This window comes from Manacus candei, unplaced genomic scaffold (assembly GCF_025592945.1).
Source record: "Manacus candei isolate 608988 ecotype Guabito, Panama unplaced genomic scaffold, ASM2559294v1 h1tg000037l, whole genome shotgun sequence".
Taxonomy (NCBI): domain Eukaryota; kingdom Metazoa; phylum Chordata; class Aves; order Passeriformes; family Pipridae; genus Manacus; species Manacus candei.
Window position 1 is genome coordinate 3,858,593 of NW_026138085.1, and position 16,378 is coordinate 3,874,970.

Here is a 16,378-nt window from a genome sequence, read left to right on the forward strand (position 1 = left end):
AAGCCATTGCTTCACTGAGGGCATAAAGCCCTCCTGAGGACAGAGGTGCTGATGAGTGTCAGACTTGCCACAGCTTGTTCTAATTACTGTTGGAGTGAGCTGATTTGGGCAATGCATTTCCCACCTGGAAGTTGATAAATATCTTGAACTTACCTTGCATATTTACAAGGCTCAAAGTTTCTAAATTGTCCTCAGCAGCTAACTCAGTTATTTGTTAATCCATTTGGAGGACAGGAAAAATTTAATACTGATGAGTTTTGGAAATACTAGGACAATCACTCCTAGGTAAGAATAATATTTAGTTGTTGAAAATGTTCAATAATAGTTTTAGGCAAAACAAAAAATAATTCCAAAGCTGACTTGCAATTTTGGCAGAGCAGGAAAAATCCTTCTTTTGTTCTTTGCTGTAAATGACATGGTAGCTCAATGTGGTACAAAAAAACCCAAACGTGGTGGAAATATTTACAGAGCCTGTTTTCACCTGATTTCAACATCTGCATCCTTGAGCTTGTGTGTGCTGGTGCTTTAGCTCCAGATGCATTTCTTACACACCTCAAGCACGGTCCTTACTCTCTCGGCTCAGTCTTACCATGCCTTTAAGGCACAGCAGCCTCGGTAAGCACACCCTCCTTGCAGCAGAGACAGATCTGCATCCTTCTGCTCCCCGAGGGCAGGGGCTGGAGCTGCCTGGGAGATGTGACCAGCTCAACTGTCGTGTTGCTCCCAGCGTTGGATTGATGGGCAAGAAGAAATCCCAGCCCTTGGAAGGGGATCTGTGCTGCAGCCCTTCTGCTGCTGGTGCAGGGATGCTGCCTGTGCTGTGCTTGAGGTTAAGCAAGGTCTGAGGCACTGCAAGTTGGTGTGGATTGTAATAGAAACTCTGCAAGACAAAAAGCTTCCTTGGGAGTGCCAAGCATTTGGTTAAAAGAAAAACACATCATGAATATTAATATTCTGTGCTGAAATTGTTATAGATATAATGGAGTAAACTTCTCTTTTTTCCCCCTGTGGATTCCTTGGTCTTTTTACCCCTTCATGTTACCCTTTTTTCTCTTGTAGACTCTTCCTCCAGCATTGATTCCTTTGCCCTGTTTCTTTGATTGTAGGAATTTCCCTCCAGCTCTTGCTGTATGAAAAAGCTGAGCTGTATCATTCCTCACTTCATTGACTTGCTTATCTTTTATTATGTGTTACTTAGAGATACCTATTATCTTTGGATTATACTCTCTAATTTTCCCCATCTGTTACTCTTTAGCTCCTTAATTGTGTAACTTAATTCAGTAAAACATTGTAGGATAGAGTTTATGTGTAACATGTTGTACAAATTAAAACTAATTCTAATGAGACAAATTGCAGTGACCAGATTGTGTTAAGTATGTGACCTTTAGTGGAGTAGTTCAGTCTGGTTTTAGTCCAGTTGTAAAGAAAAGTTGGGTTGAAGAACAGTCAATGAATTTAAGTGCACAAAATCTCTGAAACATTTTATTTTATTTATTTTATTTTATTTTATTTATTTTATTTTAATCACGGGATGAGACTGCTACAGAGAGTTGTGTGTGAGCTCTTCTTTCTTATTGCAAGAAGCAATTGAATGGTGGACAAGCTAAAAGGTACTTTGAAGGAATCAGTTATTCTGGATTTGTCCTTCATTTTAGTTAAACCATTGGTTCCATGTGTTAATGGTTAACTCTGTGAGTTTGCAGTTTTATTATGGAATCAACATGCAGTAACATACTGGGAAAGATACATACTGGGTTGTGAAGCATTTGCTCTTGGGGACTGTTCTTTAAGTCTTTGTACTAAACTCTTTAGACATTAAAGGCAAGCCTAGTTCTTTATGGGATAACACTGCAGTGTGATCTCTGTTAGTCCATTTGGGCGGGAGAAATAATTAAAGAGTAGTGTTCAACCACAATAAATACTTCTTAAGCTGGTTTTCAGGCAGTTGTGCAAAAACAGTCTTTTAAAATTTTAGAATCTCTGTGTCAAAAAAGATTGGGAAAATAATTTGTCAGTGCTCAAAGAATGGGGGTTTTTTGTTTGTATTTGAAAGGGGAGACAAGCATATGCAAGATTAGGCATAAGACTCAGTATAATGTTATCACTGCTGATTTCTTGATTTTCATATAATCTATGGTATTTCCAGCACCACTGGAGCTTTGCAGGTTGTATCAAAGTAGCTGTTTTAATGTTTTAAATCTGTAGTTCAAGTGAAGACACTAATTTTATGAATGTTCGCAGGGTCTGTGTTCCAATTAACTGATTTATGTTCTGTCACTGGCGAAATAATAAAAAAAGGGTCTTAATGTATTTTATTGCTCTGTTGGAGAGTTGCATTTTCACTTGGGATGCAATAGGCAGTGTTAAAGCAGGAAGCTAAAACCAGCACTACGGCAAAGACTGCAGAGGCACTTAGGAAATGTCAGCACTTTTGGGTGCTTTTTTTTCCCCCTTTTGCAATCCTTTTATCAGTAAGGCTCTTTCAATGCACATTTGAAGATCAGGAAAACAATATTAGACTTGCAGAGGGAGTTAATCTGTGTCCAAAGCATTTTAGCAAAATTAAAATAAAAACTAAAAAAAAAAAATAAAAATGTACTGACTTGTGCCAACTCCTGTTCGAGGCTGGGTTGGACTAACGTGTGGTCTGCTGTGCTGGGAGGGCATGTGAGCCACAGCTGCTGGGTTTTGTTAGATCCCACAGCTCTGATTGTGCAGACTCAAAGTCCAAGCTCTTTAATATCCCCGTGGCTCCATTTCTCCATCTCAGAAAGGAAGATGTTGCTTCCTGTGGGGGTTCAGCACACAGTGCTGGCTGGGGGAGCTCTTGGTTGAACGTGTCCAGTACTGTTGCCTGCTGTGCTGTTCCCCTCTCTGGTTCCTCTGGGATCGCTGCCCAGGCCTTTCCAAGAGTGTTTCCATCAGAAACCTGGATGAGGGAGCCAGGGGGTCACTGTGCTGAGGCAGTGGCTGGTTGCTGGATCTCTGTGCAGTGTGCTCTGCCTGGGGATTAAACTGGATGAAATTTGCCCGTATTTATCAAAATAACAGGAAGAATAATTTCATCTCAAAACATTCACTTCTCTCAATGTGTCTATTTTATCATGAAGGTGTTTCCTTTGTGTTGGGCTCACTGCTTTCTCCACAGAGGAACCTTTGTGAAGGAGGGTGATGCTGATGGACTGGCACATTTTAGTTTGTCCTTAGGTCAAGTGCTTTTGGTCAGCTAACACTGCATGTTAGGGGGGGATTTTTGGAAGTCTTTTCTTCTTTAAAGCTGGAATTCTTCAGATTTCCTCCTTAGGATATGTCATGTACCCATGCATTGCACTTGCCTTCTATTACAGAGTTTGGTAGTTTGAAACTTCTGCCTAAGAAATAGGAAATGTATTAGCAATCATAATTTATTTTTCTTCAGATTTGTTCATTTTTTCTTGAATACTGCAATATTTTTCCTTTTTTTAAGGGTTTTGTTTTAGCCTCACCTCTGTTCACCCGGTTTTCTGCAGTTACTATGAATAACTAATATTTATTTTACATACTGTCAGTGTTGAGCTTCTCATTTTGCCTGTAGGGAGTGAAAAGCTGGAAATTTAAGGTAAACTCAGTAGACAAGCTGCTTGTTAACAGCCTTCTGCTTTCTCAGAGCAAATTTTGGGAAGTGCCCAGGCTGAGCCTCGTTGGGGTTTGCTTGCTTATGAAAGATGCTTAACAAAGGTTTGGCACAGTATCAGGAAGCAGAGAGAAACACTTTTCCTGGCCTCTTCAGAATGGGATGATTATAATTGTGAGAAGACAGTTAAAGAAAACCAAATATGCATTGGTGAATTTTCTTCCATGCTGTGTCATTAGGGCCATGCAAGGCTGGTAGTTCTTCAGCCCACTAGAGAGATTTATGCACTACTGGTACCTAGAGGAGAGTGCCTAATAGAAAGTGAAAATAATACAGTTTACAAGAATGGTGTTCATAGGAAATGGATGAACTTCCTACAGTCCCCTGGTTTTGCTGACTGCAGGTTGAGAGTTGAGCATAAAGAAAAAGCAGAAAGCAAAAACATAAATTAGCCCTTTTAGAACACAATAATGCTAGAAAAAACAACTTTTAAACCTAACTTATTTTTAAACATGATTTAAAATAATGCACAATAAAATGCCAGACAAATGCAACTTGAGACGCTGGCGGATTTAGTGTGGTTTTCTTTGACCACACAGTTCTACTTTTTCAAGCCCTTTTTGTTCTGCTTTGCGTGCCTCTTCCTTTCAGATCTGACTAATTTTTGCCTTCCTAAGCCATTTTGTCACGCTCTTCCCATTGGCTGTGGCTCTGCTGTGCCTCACTGTCACACCAAAGTGACTCCCCGTCATGAAATCAGTCTTCAGCATAAGACTTCCTTCTTCTGGGGCTGAAGTACCCCTTTCCTTTCTCTGGGTTGCCAGATCATTTGTCTGGGTTGAAGGTCTGTCTTTAAAAGAACTAATATTTTGTTGCTGGCAAAATAAAGGGGAGGTGAAGGAGAGGTCAGAGTGTGGATCAGTGTTAAACAAATTGTGAAGGTCACAAAGAATTTTAATCTGACTTGAAAAAGGGACTTGTATCCAGCAGCACATTTTTGTTTGTGATAGTCTGAATGGACAATTGTGGCTACTTTGAGAATTTGGTGTAGACTGCATGACTGGTATAAATTGAATTAGTCCCATGACAAGGACATAGTCCCCTTTTTTTCTTATCTGTCTGATGGAAAGCAGAAGAAAGGCCTGCGTGACACATCTTGACCCACAGTGTCAATGTGGGCTTTTGTGACAGGCTCTGATTTCTGGCCTCTCGTTTGATAAAACCAATTTGGGGGAGGCTAGAAAGGGAGCTTGCTGCAACACTAAATGTACTTACAGAAAAGAGTGTCTGGGGGTGAGTACAGATTCCTGCCATTCCCTCTTAATAGTTATTAGAAATCCAGAGTTTCTTTCTGAAAAGGGGGCAAAATGCTGGGCTTGTGTGCTGCAGGGACACAGTCACCCCCAACGATGCACTGTGTAATTCCCTGGGCTGCAGTATCACCTTTCTTTGTCCTTTTGTCCAGCCATCCCTGCCTTCCATTTGCTCATTCCTTATATTTTTCTTTCCCACTCATCTGCCCTCCTGTCCCCTTCTTACCCCCGACTTTGTAACCTAGACCAGGCTGAAGTTGCTCCCTCTCCTCCCTGCTGACAGGGCACCAGCAAGGAAATCAGGGTGAGTGCTGCTCTTCCTTAGCATGAAAACATCCCAGCTTTCTGGGTTTGTGCCCATCTCCCTCCCATTCCTGATGCCCTCCTTCCTGCCTCCACCTGCACTGCTGGAGGGTTGCAGATTTGGAAATACTTATGGTGCAAAAAGGGGAAAAGCACCTGAATGCATGTTGGGTGACAGGAAACTATAACCTGAACTCACAATGAAGATGTAATAATTTAAATGGAAACATTTGTAATGTTTTAGTACTAGAAAGGCTTTTTGACTTGCTGCTGGTTATTTGGTTTTGGTTGCTGTTTGGTTTTTTTAAGCAAGGTTAAAAATTCAGTTGTTGCCATTGATGCACAGTGCAGTGGGGTTCTTAATGTGGTGGATTAACATCTTTTCACTGTGAATTTACAAAGCTTACAAGAGAATGATTGTCATGTTTTTCCTGAATATTAATTTCAAATAAGAGCCTGTAATCTGAGCAGGGGTAGCCAAGTATTTTTGCAGTCAGTAAACCAACAGGAGAATGCTGAGAAAATTTCATTTGCACTACAGGGTTGCAATTCCAAGGCACAAGGATTGGCTGCAGGTACTCTGACAGCAAATCTTGCATTGTGCCAGTGTCATGACCACATGTGAGGGATGTTTTCTAGAAGTTCTGTCACTGGTATCACAAATTCTGGTGGGTTTTGTTGTGAAGTCATTTCAGCTCATTCCACAGACCTCTAGAGGAGTGAAAGAAAATTGAAAACATCATGTGGTGTATCAAATCCAGAAACATCTACTTTTCCAAGCACGTGGATGTTCCATTATCTCATGCAGATTTGAGAAATATGTTCTCTTTGTTAATACAGCGTATTTTTTTTCCCTCTTCCCTTATTCAGGGACCTGAGTGAAAACCAGATAAAAGGAATCCCTAGAAAAGCCTTTCGAGGAATCATCGATGTGAAGAACTTGTAAGTGACAACTTCATTAATATTTGTGGTGAAAACCACTCTCCCTGGGTTACATCTGGCTGTTATTATGTGTTTGGCCACCATTTGTTTAGCTCTATGCAACACCAAAGGGACCTGCAGACCCTGCAGATTTTGTCAGGGGCCTCACAGGCTACTTTGGTCCACACTGTGAACACCCCTGGGGAAGTTTTGAGCAAAGGAAAAAAAGTGTTCTTAAATGCTTTACCCATTCCTGCAGTATTGCCCTGAAGAAAGATATACATAGGAAAAGTACTGTTAGAGTTCAGGGATGAAATTGAAATGTTTCACTTAGAATAAATCTTCTGTTCCACCGCTGGTGTGGACAATAAATATGACAAAATGTGGCACACAGTGGTTGAGTACAAACATCAGAAAATTTAAAAAAAAAAATAAATACTGTGGGCAGTTAACTGTGCATGCTTTGACAGTTGGTATTGAATGTTAAAATAATTTGTAAAAGCCATTAAAGAGAGAAAATAGGAGTTTATCGTTGGTGCTGATGAAGCTAGGCTGTCCTAACTGTTTTCTGTAACATTTATTTAGTAGAAGAATCAGCTAAAGGAGATCTAAAATGAAGCCCTTTTGTACAAAGTCTTGCAACATACCTGTGTTCTGTTTTTTCTGAGCGCTGTGCAGATGCCTTTGGAGGCTTTGGGATGTACAGAATATGAACACTTGTAGACATGATATAACACAGCTGTTTCTGCAGTCATTCAGCACACTAAACCTGTGCTTCTTCAGTGGTTTGTCACTCACTTTGTGCATATTCAACTGTGACTTTAGCTTTTCTGGTAACAAGAGGCCTTTTTACCTGAATATCAGCATGAGAAAACACATCTTGAGAAGCCACTTACTCTGATGTTCCTCTTCAGTGGAGGAGCATCAGAGGACCTGTGTGAGCAGGTCTAGTTTTCAAGACGCAGGAAAATACGAAGAATATAGTTTGTATGAGGAAAAAATTTGTGGATTTTAGACAGAAGAGTGGCTTTTTTGCCATGTTAGCATGAGCTTTACTTACACTGTGTGATCTAGAGGAACAATACATGATCTTTTGTCTCAGAAAATCTGACTTTCTCAGCTATAATTCATTGTTAGTTGTCTGACTTCATTTAAAATAGCAAAGTTTGCATTCAGAGTTTAGTTCACCTCTGGCAAGCTGTCACAACAATCACAGGTGCTTTGATTTATGCACCCACTCTCAGTGCAGAAGGAACCAGGGTTTCTCCTTTCCCTGAGCTGATATCAAGGGATGACTGGCTGGAGTGCTTACAGGAGCTCTATAAATGTCAGGATTTAAAACTTCAACAACAAATTGTGACTGTCAAGTTAGGCAGCATCTATTATTTTGCTGTAAAAGACACAGTATCAGAAATACTTCCCTGTAGCTACTGTTTCTGTCTCCGATGAGTACTGAGTTTATCACAGAATCATAAAATAATTCTGGTTTGGAGTGACCTCTGGAGGTCATCTAGTCCAGCCTCTGGCTCAGCAGGAGCACAAAGCTCAGTAGTCTGACAGATTGCTGATGTGAGCCACGAGCACTGATTGTTTAGATAAATAGCAGGAGGAGCAGACTTTTCCCTCATATCTGCAGACATTCTTTTTTGGTAATAACTGTGTGAGTCCTGTACCCAGGGTGGTTCATTAGAGCAGGTGACTCTTGTTTCCAGACACAGACTGGTGGCCTGTGAGCTGCTGAGAGAAACATGGCAAACTCTTGAGCCAACTTGCTGCTGGAAACACATTAAAATTTCTACAGCAATAACTGTGAGGGTGTGATGCGAGTTGAACCAATTTAATATTTAAAGCTCTTAAAACTTTAAGCAGTGGCTTTAACATGCCAATTGCCATTCTAAGTCTAGACTTGGCAACCAAGCCTCTCCCTCTTGAGTCCCAGGGATGACCACGCCAACGCAGGAGGAGAATGAGCCTCTTTTGCCTTTTGGTGCCATCCAGCTGTTGCAACACCTGCACTGCTCATGCCTGGTGCCTCTGCCACGTACACACTAAAGGGAGAGCAGCAGGGTTGCCTGTTTCTATGGTTATAGCTCTGCTGATTTATTGTACTGTCTCAGAGTTCTCCCACCCTATAAAGCGTGTTTGTGAGGGATCTTGGAGACTCTGAGACGTAAGAAATAAAGCTACACATTCTCCCACGCTCCCCAACCCTTTCCAATTTATATTTAAAATTCATATAGGGAAAGGCTGGCATGGAACAGTCTCTGTTTTCGTGGCTTGACATTTAACGTGACCTCAAATTCTTCCAGGTCCTACAAAAAGTGTCCCGATGTCGTAGCAAAAATAATAACTTTGTAGATATTATAACAGGGACACAGCAAGTGCTAGAGCAGATGAAAGTCTCTAGATTAATGCAGTCTTTAACAGCAGCTTGGAAAGCTTCCCTCAGGAAAGAATGTAGAGTTGATGCAATAGACTGAGCCAGGGCATGAATTCCTTTTGGATACAAGCTCCGAAATACTCGGCCTGAGGGCCCAATATAAATTACAGTGGGTGCCATTTGGAAACCCTGGGAGAATTACCCTGTCTCCACGTGGTCATAAGTGACACAAAGTCACAGGCTGTGTCCAGCTGGAACACTCTGGTGTAAAAAAAATCTGTTTGGTGAATTTAAGGGCAGAGGTGCTGCTGTGTGTGCAAAACACTGAGAGTCTTTGGTGATGGCCCTGAGCACCGGGGCTGCAGGACTGGCTTGGTGTGCCAATATGATTTTTGTCATTTAAAAAAGTAAATGTTAAGATGATAGGGAGGAAAAAAAGTGTTATAAAAAGCAACGTTTCAAGATATTTTTCACCTTGTCTTTCTCTTTAAATGGTAAAAGCTTTGTATCTTTGTCATTCTTTTAGCAGAGCAGTGAGCCCAAGAAAATGGGCTTGGATAAGGGCTGTGCTAAAGAAGAGCTTTTAAATGTCAGGAAAGCCACTGTTTTTGCAGAAAATGAAGCCAAAGCAGAGACTGGAGGTTTTTAAACTCCCAAGTGGGGGAAATTTTGTTGTCTGAATGATTTTCATATGAAGTGTTTTCTGCTGTTTGAGTACAAAATCAAAAGAAGAATCTGCAGACAAAGAATAAATTAGTAAGTCCATTCCTAATTGAAATACAGAAATAATTATAAAGCTTTCAGAAAGAGTCATGAGCACATAATGTCCATTACCAGTAGTGAATTTATATGATAATTTGGCAAAAGCTGACACTTTGAACATATTGTAGAGTAGATGCATAAATGCTGCTCAGTGGTCCTAAGAGCTGAACAAGAAAGGGCAAGAGAGGGCCAGCCTGCAGAGTGCACCTGTATTCAATTTCTGTTCCTTATTACTTAGAGGACAGGAAATGTTTCTTGCAGGATTCTAGCCCCAAGTAAGCACATTTATTTCAAGAATTAAAGTATATGGGTTTGAGTCTCATTGAGCTTTGGGCTATCTCAGCACTGTCAGCCATGGCGTTTCATCATAAAAATATATGGAGCTGGGTCTTGGATTTCTGCACGTTTCCCCTGCTTGACTCACATCTTGGCATTCAGGTGAGTGCTCCTCTCAGTGCATTCCTGCAGGTGCTGTTGAATAAGCCTGCACAGCCTACCTTATTTCAGGGCAGCCAGGCACCAGAATAGGAATATACAGAGCTTGATATTAGGAAGGAATTCTTCCCTGTGAGGGTGGGGAGGCCCTGGCACAGGTTGCCCAGAGAAGCTGTGGCTGCCCCATCCCTGGAAGTGTCCAAGGCCAGGTTGGACAGGGCTTGGAGCAACCTGGGCTAGTGGAAGATGTCCCTGCCCATGGCAGGGGGTGGAACTGGATGAGCTTTAATGTCTCTTCCAACCCAAACCATTCTGTGAGTCTACAAAATCTGTCCCAGGCAAGGAAGTGAAATGATTCATGGCAAAGGAAAGAGGAATATGCAGCACAGAAATGTGAGGAGAATGACAGCAGCAGAGCAGAGGGGGAGCCAACCTGGCTGAGCGACCACCCTGTTTGAACCCCACTGGAGCCACATGGAATGACACACTCATTGCTTTTTCTGTGAGGATTTGCTGCCATTTCTTGTTCTTGATTCACCAAGATTCAGTTCTGTACCTGTTCAGCTTCTGCCTTTTATCTCTTGTAGGCTTTGGCTATAGGATACTTTAGCACTGGGATTCAGAATACCACAAGCTCAGAGGTTCATCTGTCGTGATAATGTAGGCTCATTGCATTTCTGTCTAAATATTTCCCAGGCACACATGAGATAATAGCTCATATCACTAGACCTGCAAGCTGCTTTCCTGGTGTCCTGGGGCCACTTAGCAAATTGAGGGTAATATCCTTCTTGATAGCCCTAAAGGTGCTTTTGGAGGAAGAAATGAAGCATTGAGATTTATTTTTTTAAAAAAATGCAGGAATGCATCAGCACATATGTAACGTTTAACACTTCTGCAAGTCAGTACACATTTATTTTCCTAGTGGTTACATTACCTATGCAGTGTGAAAAATCAGAGCTCTCTGAGTACTGTAAAATATTGTTGTACCTATTAGTTTCAGTTCCTTATTTGTTAAATGGCTTTTCCTGGAAGGCACTCTTACTTTTTCTGCATGCATCTACTATTAGCATCGATCCATGTGACTTTTACAAAAATTAAACATCTAGATTGCACATTCAGGTTTTGGAAAAAGCTGAACTTGCTCTTTACATTTAGAGTTATTTGACATTCACCTACACAAAATATAGAAACGTTCCTGTGGAATTTTTTTATTTTTAATCCATCACAACCAGCACTGCAGAGCATATTTGTAATTTTTGCCATTCAGCCATAGAAATAACTAAACATACCTGTCAAATTAAAATAACAAATAAATCCAAGAAAATAATGGTTGATTTGTGTGTAGCTGTTTCACCAGCAGAAAGCAAGTGATTGTGAGTTATTTGCCCTACATAAATATGCAGTAGATCTTAATGAAATGTTGCACTACAAAAAGTAACTTCTTTAGTCTGGGTTCTCTAGGGAAGCTATTATCCAGAGCCCTCTGAAATTCCTGGCCTTAGTTTCTTGACATTTGTGTACAGTATTCACTGTTACTGTTGCAGTTTGCAGTAAAACAAAACAAAAGGAGGGAGACGAACAGTTGGCCACATTTTCCACTCCTTTGGTGTAAAATCTGGAATAAGTTGACTGAAGCCAGTGGTTGGATTCAAATAAAAGAAAAGAAAAGCCTAGAGGGGAATTGATTATCACATGTTGGCTTGTGTACTTGCTTATGTGTCTTTCAATGGACTGAACAATAGGTGTCTATATTTGATGGTGTGCATGAAAAGCACAGTATATTTTAAATATGAATAAGGAAAATTAAAGGAAAGGATACGTTTCTGTTATGGAAGAGATTTCAGGTTGTTTTGATCTCAGCTGGTATTTTTAAGTGTTTTCAGAGCTGGCAAAACAGGTGAGAGGTGTGGAAACAGCTATTTGAAATATTGGAGACAAACCTTTTGCCTTCTTTAGGGGGTGAAAAGATCATTTTACTTCAACCGTAAAAATTTGTAAATAACTTTCCTTCCCCTTACCCATAAATTCACGCTGCTCAATGTATTCCAACAGTGTATTCCTTTTTGTCTCCTGTAATTAGTCTTCATTGTGATAGTGACCATAATGAATTCAAGAGAGATCTCTGTGGCCATCACATTTGCTTTCCTAGAAATTTCATTGTCATGCAGCATTATTATAACATTAAAATAACACGTTACCCACTTACCACCTTCTATGGAGAAACACCACCTGCAGCGTCAGTTAATTTTATGAATACATTAGTTTGAGCTTTTGCCATCTGTTCTGTCCCTTGTAACAAATGCAAAAAGCATATATTTCACAATTAACTCATTAAAAAGATATGATTGATTGGAATGCACGTGCATGTTCCCTGCACAATGCACTTGAGGTGAGATGTGCAAAACCAACCAAGCAGAGAGAGAGAGAGAGACCCTGAGTGGTAGCAGAGGACATTTTGGGAGACAATCATGTTCATCTCTTTACACCCTCATATGAAGGGCCAGACACAGAGCTCAGTGCTGCTTCATTTTTGGTTGAGACTCGTGGCCCACCTTTGCAGGCCCTGCCTGGCTGCCTGTTCTGCCCAGGGAGCTGCTCTTGGCTTTGCTGCCTGAGGTCACTTGCTGGTATATCATCCCTTGGTTTTGTTTTCTACTTCATTCAGCTCTGAATCACTAACCTTTAAAATCCACCTGCACTGATCTTTCTAAATTACTTCTCTTGTCTATCTTATAGCAAAAATCAGAGAGTAAAGACAGAAAACCTAAACACTGTGCCTTAAGCCTGGCTTTGGACAGGCAAGAAGGTGTAGGGGGGACTTGTGTTATCCTTTGTCCCAGCTGAAGGTGCTTTCTGCTGGCCCTGTTTCCATCAGGAACATCCTAACTGCTGCAGCCGTAGGCAAGGGAGAGCCTGTTAGGAACACAGAGATGAAAACTTGAAATTTAATTCAGAAACTGCATTCTTTTAATCTCAGTTTCCTCTCTGGCTCCAGTGAATCTTCAGAGCCTTTTTCCTCTCTGTCTGTGCTGTGCTGTGTTGGGAAGGGGAGGTGATGCAGATTCTGTCTGTACTTTCTAAAGGTTTGTGGGAGCACAGCATCCTGGACACAGGGGTGTGTGCCCTGCCTTCAGGGAGGGTTGCTCTGGTGTCCCTGTGCAGGATGGCTGAGGGTGAGCAAGAGCTCTTGAATAAGGAGCTAGTTCTGCATTTTTCTGGAATATGATACACAGAGGCAGTGCCTTCTGAATAACTGTGCTCTCTGCCAGTTTATCAGAGCTGTGGTGAAATACTGTGTATTTCAAGTGTCATTGCAACCCTGAAAGTTCTGCATGTATCTCTTTTAACATCATAAGGAGTGGGCATTATTCAAAATTACCTCAGTGGGAAGAAAATTTCGTAGGATTTTTGCATTGTGCACTGATGCTGAGGGATGCCAGTTCAGCAGAGATCTTGCTAGTTGAATGAGCCAGTTTCAGTCTTGATAGTGCATTTTTGCAAATGCTTGGCAGCAGTGTTATATCAGCTCTTCAGGGGACATTTTACAAGGGCATGTGGTGATAGGACGGGGGGAGTGGCTTTAAATTGACAGAGAGCAGATTTTGGTTGGATATTAGGAAGAAATTCTTCCTGTGAGGGTGGTGATGCCCTGGCACAGGTTGCCCAGAGAAGCTGTGGCTGCCCCATCCCTGGAAGTGTCCAAGGCCAGGTTGGATGGGGCTTGGAGCAAACCTGGGCTAGTGGGAGGTGTCCCTGCCCATGGCAGGGGGTGGAACAAGATGATCTTAAGTCCCTTCCAACCCAAACTATGAGAGGCTACGATGCTGTGATTCATGTGGTCAGCTGCAGGGTTTGGTCCCAACCAGCTCCATATTCCTGTATTTTATAGCAGAGCTGCCATTGGGAATGCTGCTTCCTTGCATTCCTCCTGAACAACCTCAGATGGTCCCATCTGCATCAGGGAGCAACTAAACAGACATGAACAGACTAATAACCTGCAAGTGCTGCAGCACACAGGAGAAATACTGGAAAACCCCAAAACCATTTCAGGAAGTATTTAAACTTATGTTGTATTTGGTAGTGTGATCAGACTACACTTTTTGGTTTTTTTAATCCCCTTTCCCATGTCTCTTTCTAATAAATAAAACAGAGAGTGGACTAACCAGCACAAAACGATCTTAAATCTGTTGAATGTGCTAAACTATGACTTGTACTTCTCTTGAGATTGATTGCACAGATTGAAAATGCACTACTCTTTTTTTTTTTATTATTTTTTTTTTAAATGAAAACATCTGCATTAAGTAGAGTGGATGTCTGCTCTGTTCTCCTGTCCACTTGCATTTCAGGAAGTATTTGTTTCATGGATGCCTGTAGTTGTGGGCTCAAGTAGCCACAAGGGATCTGTCACCGGCAACTTATTAAAAGCTGAACCATCACTCCTGAGAAACAGATTTCCTCACTGTAAAGTTTGCTTTCCCCTGAGTAAAATGTCAGATAAATAAAAGCTGAAATACCTCTTAAGTGTGTTCTACCTATAAAATAGAAGTACATAAGCCAGCACTATGTTGTAGTGGAGGATGTATGTTTGGTGGCATTTAATATTTTTTAAATTTTTGTCTTTCTGATGCTAATCAGAGCTTTCTACCTCCATAATAAGGTTATACATAATATTGATTTCCCCAATTTCTGTATATATTGGTTTCAATATCAATTTTTGGGCAAGCCATAGATTGTTAAATATTTATTTTAGACGTAAGACAAGCATTAATACCAATTATTTTTTCCTTTTCTGGAGACGTATTTCAAGCGTTCTTTAAAGGCTGTACTTTAATTATTTGTATGTTTACTTTAATTGTTTAATTGTAAAATCCTAATGCTGATGACAAGAAAGATGAAGTGCACCACATAGACCTAAGTCATCCTTTCCATGTACTTCAAATTCTGTTGTGATCTTCCCTGTGCTTTATATTTTGCATAATTTATTGCCTAAGAGGGCTTCTCCTGCAGCCCTGAGCGATGCAGCTCTGTAGGCTGGTCATCAGTGGGGCTTTGGAAGAGGGACATGGATGTGCTGTGTCCCATCAGGAATGTGGCACATCTGGCACAGGAGATTAAAGAAGTTCAGTGTCTGGGTGTGAGGGCCCCAGGCTTGGTGGTCACTTTTAAATTTTCTGTTTGATTAGGTGAAAAAAAGGTAAAATCTGGGAGTCTGGAGATTTAAGTCGTACCTAATTCACTCACTTAAATGTAACATTGGTGGAAATTTTTAAATGAGACCACAAGCTCCAGGTCCAGAGCTTGGTCTAAGAAAACCTCACCCCTAAGCTTGAATGGGATCCTTTATCTGGGGTTTGAAATCTGCTACAGAAAGTCAGGGTGACTGTTGCTGTTTCCAGAGATTATTTATCTGCTTACTTAGTTTTCAGGGCTCTGCTCTGTGCTTTCTAGGCTCATTATTCTTTTACCCTAATAAAGCACAGCTCCATTTTGGTGCAGCACCCAGGGCTGCAGCACTGCTTTTGTAGGGACAGTAATGAATAGCAGATTTGGCCCTTTTCTGTTTTAATAGTCTTACAAGAGTCTCTTTGACAGAAACAAACTCCAGAAAGTACCTTGATTTAAAAACAGGCTATGTGGTATTCTTACTGTCTTTTTGATATAAAACTTGATTAAAATGGGATGAGACATCAGTTGAAAAAGTATGGAAATCAAATTTTCTTTATTACGTACGTGTTTAGGCTAACCTATGCCTACAGTTTATCTTTGTATAATTTATGCTGTCTTTCTGCCATACCTTAATTCTGAATACATTTGCTGAAGACTTCCTGCAGCATTCATCTCTGATTGTCAAGAGGAACTTTTATTCTGAAAAAAAAAAGAGACAGTACTGTTTTTAATTATGAATCTAAATAGCTTCATAACCACTGTGAACTCTGAATTTACATCATTTTTATGATAGCCTCACCATTCCAGGTTTATTGATTTTGTCATTTGCTTCATTACATTTAATGCAAACCTTTTGTATGGAATTATTCCGGTGCTGTGCTGGGCACGGAGGGGTCAGTGTGTGCAGTCTCTAGCCAAAACAGCACAGCAATATCGTTTTAGTGCAGACTCCACAGCTAAAGGGGGGTTGTAAATACTGTCCACCAGCAGAACAAAGTTTGCCTTCTCCTCTTGACCTTCCCAGCTGGACAAAGTTAAAACCATAGCTTGAGTTGTCTTTTTTTTTTTTTTTTCCTCTTTCTTTCTCTCCCCCCTGTGTTTCTTTTTGGCTTTTTGGCCAGTGCAACACATGTCTGTTAGTTAGAGAGAAAAAGGGTCTTTTGGCAGATCAGGGTTGGGCAGTGCCTGCTCCATCCCTGGCAGTGCCACTCTTTGCCATGGGACTGGTCTGGCAGGACCAGTTCTGTGCCCACTGGAGATGACCTGCTGCTCAGAAAGAAGAACCAAGATGCTTTTTGGCTTTCAAGGCAGGGACACTGTGGGTTTCTGGGGTCCTCAGTTGTTTTACCATTTCACTGGGATTAAGTTTTGATATTTCATTTTGAAAATAGGCAACAGTGGATTTGCTGGAGCTTTTAGAGTGTCCCTGCCAATGGCAGAGGGTTGGAACTGGATGACCTGTGAGGTCCATTCAAACCCAAACCG

General features: G+C 41.1%; 1 protein-coding gene across 3 annotated transcripts in view; it reads left to right on the plus strand.

Moving 5' to 3' along the window:
- SLIT3 (slit guidance ligand 3) overlaps positions 1–16,378 on the plus strand; it is a 477,653-nt gene that overhangs the window by 232,785 nt on the left and 228,490 nt on the right. For all 3 annotated transcript variants that reach the window (XM_051793681.1, XM_051793682.1, XM_051793683.1), the window contains one exon: positions 6,100–6,171. In XM_051793681.1, the coding sequence (XP_051649641.1) occupies positions 6,100–6,171 (72 nt within the window). The remainder of the gene's footprint in view (positions 1–6,099; positions 6,172–16,378) is intronic.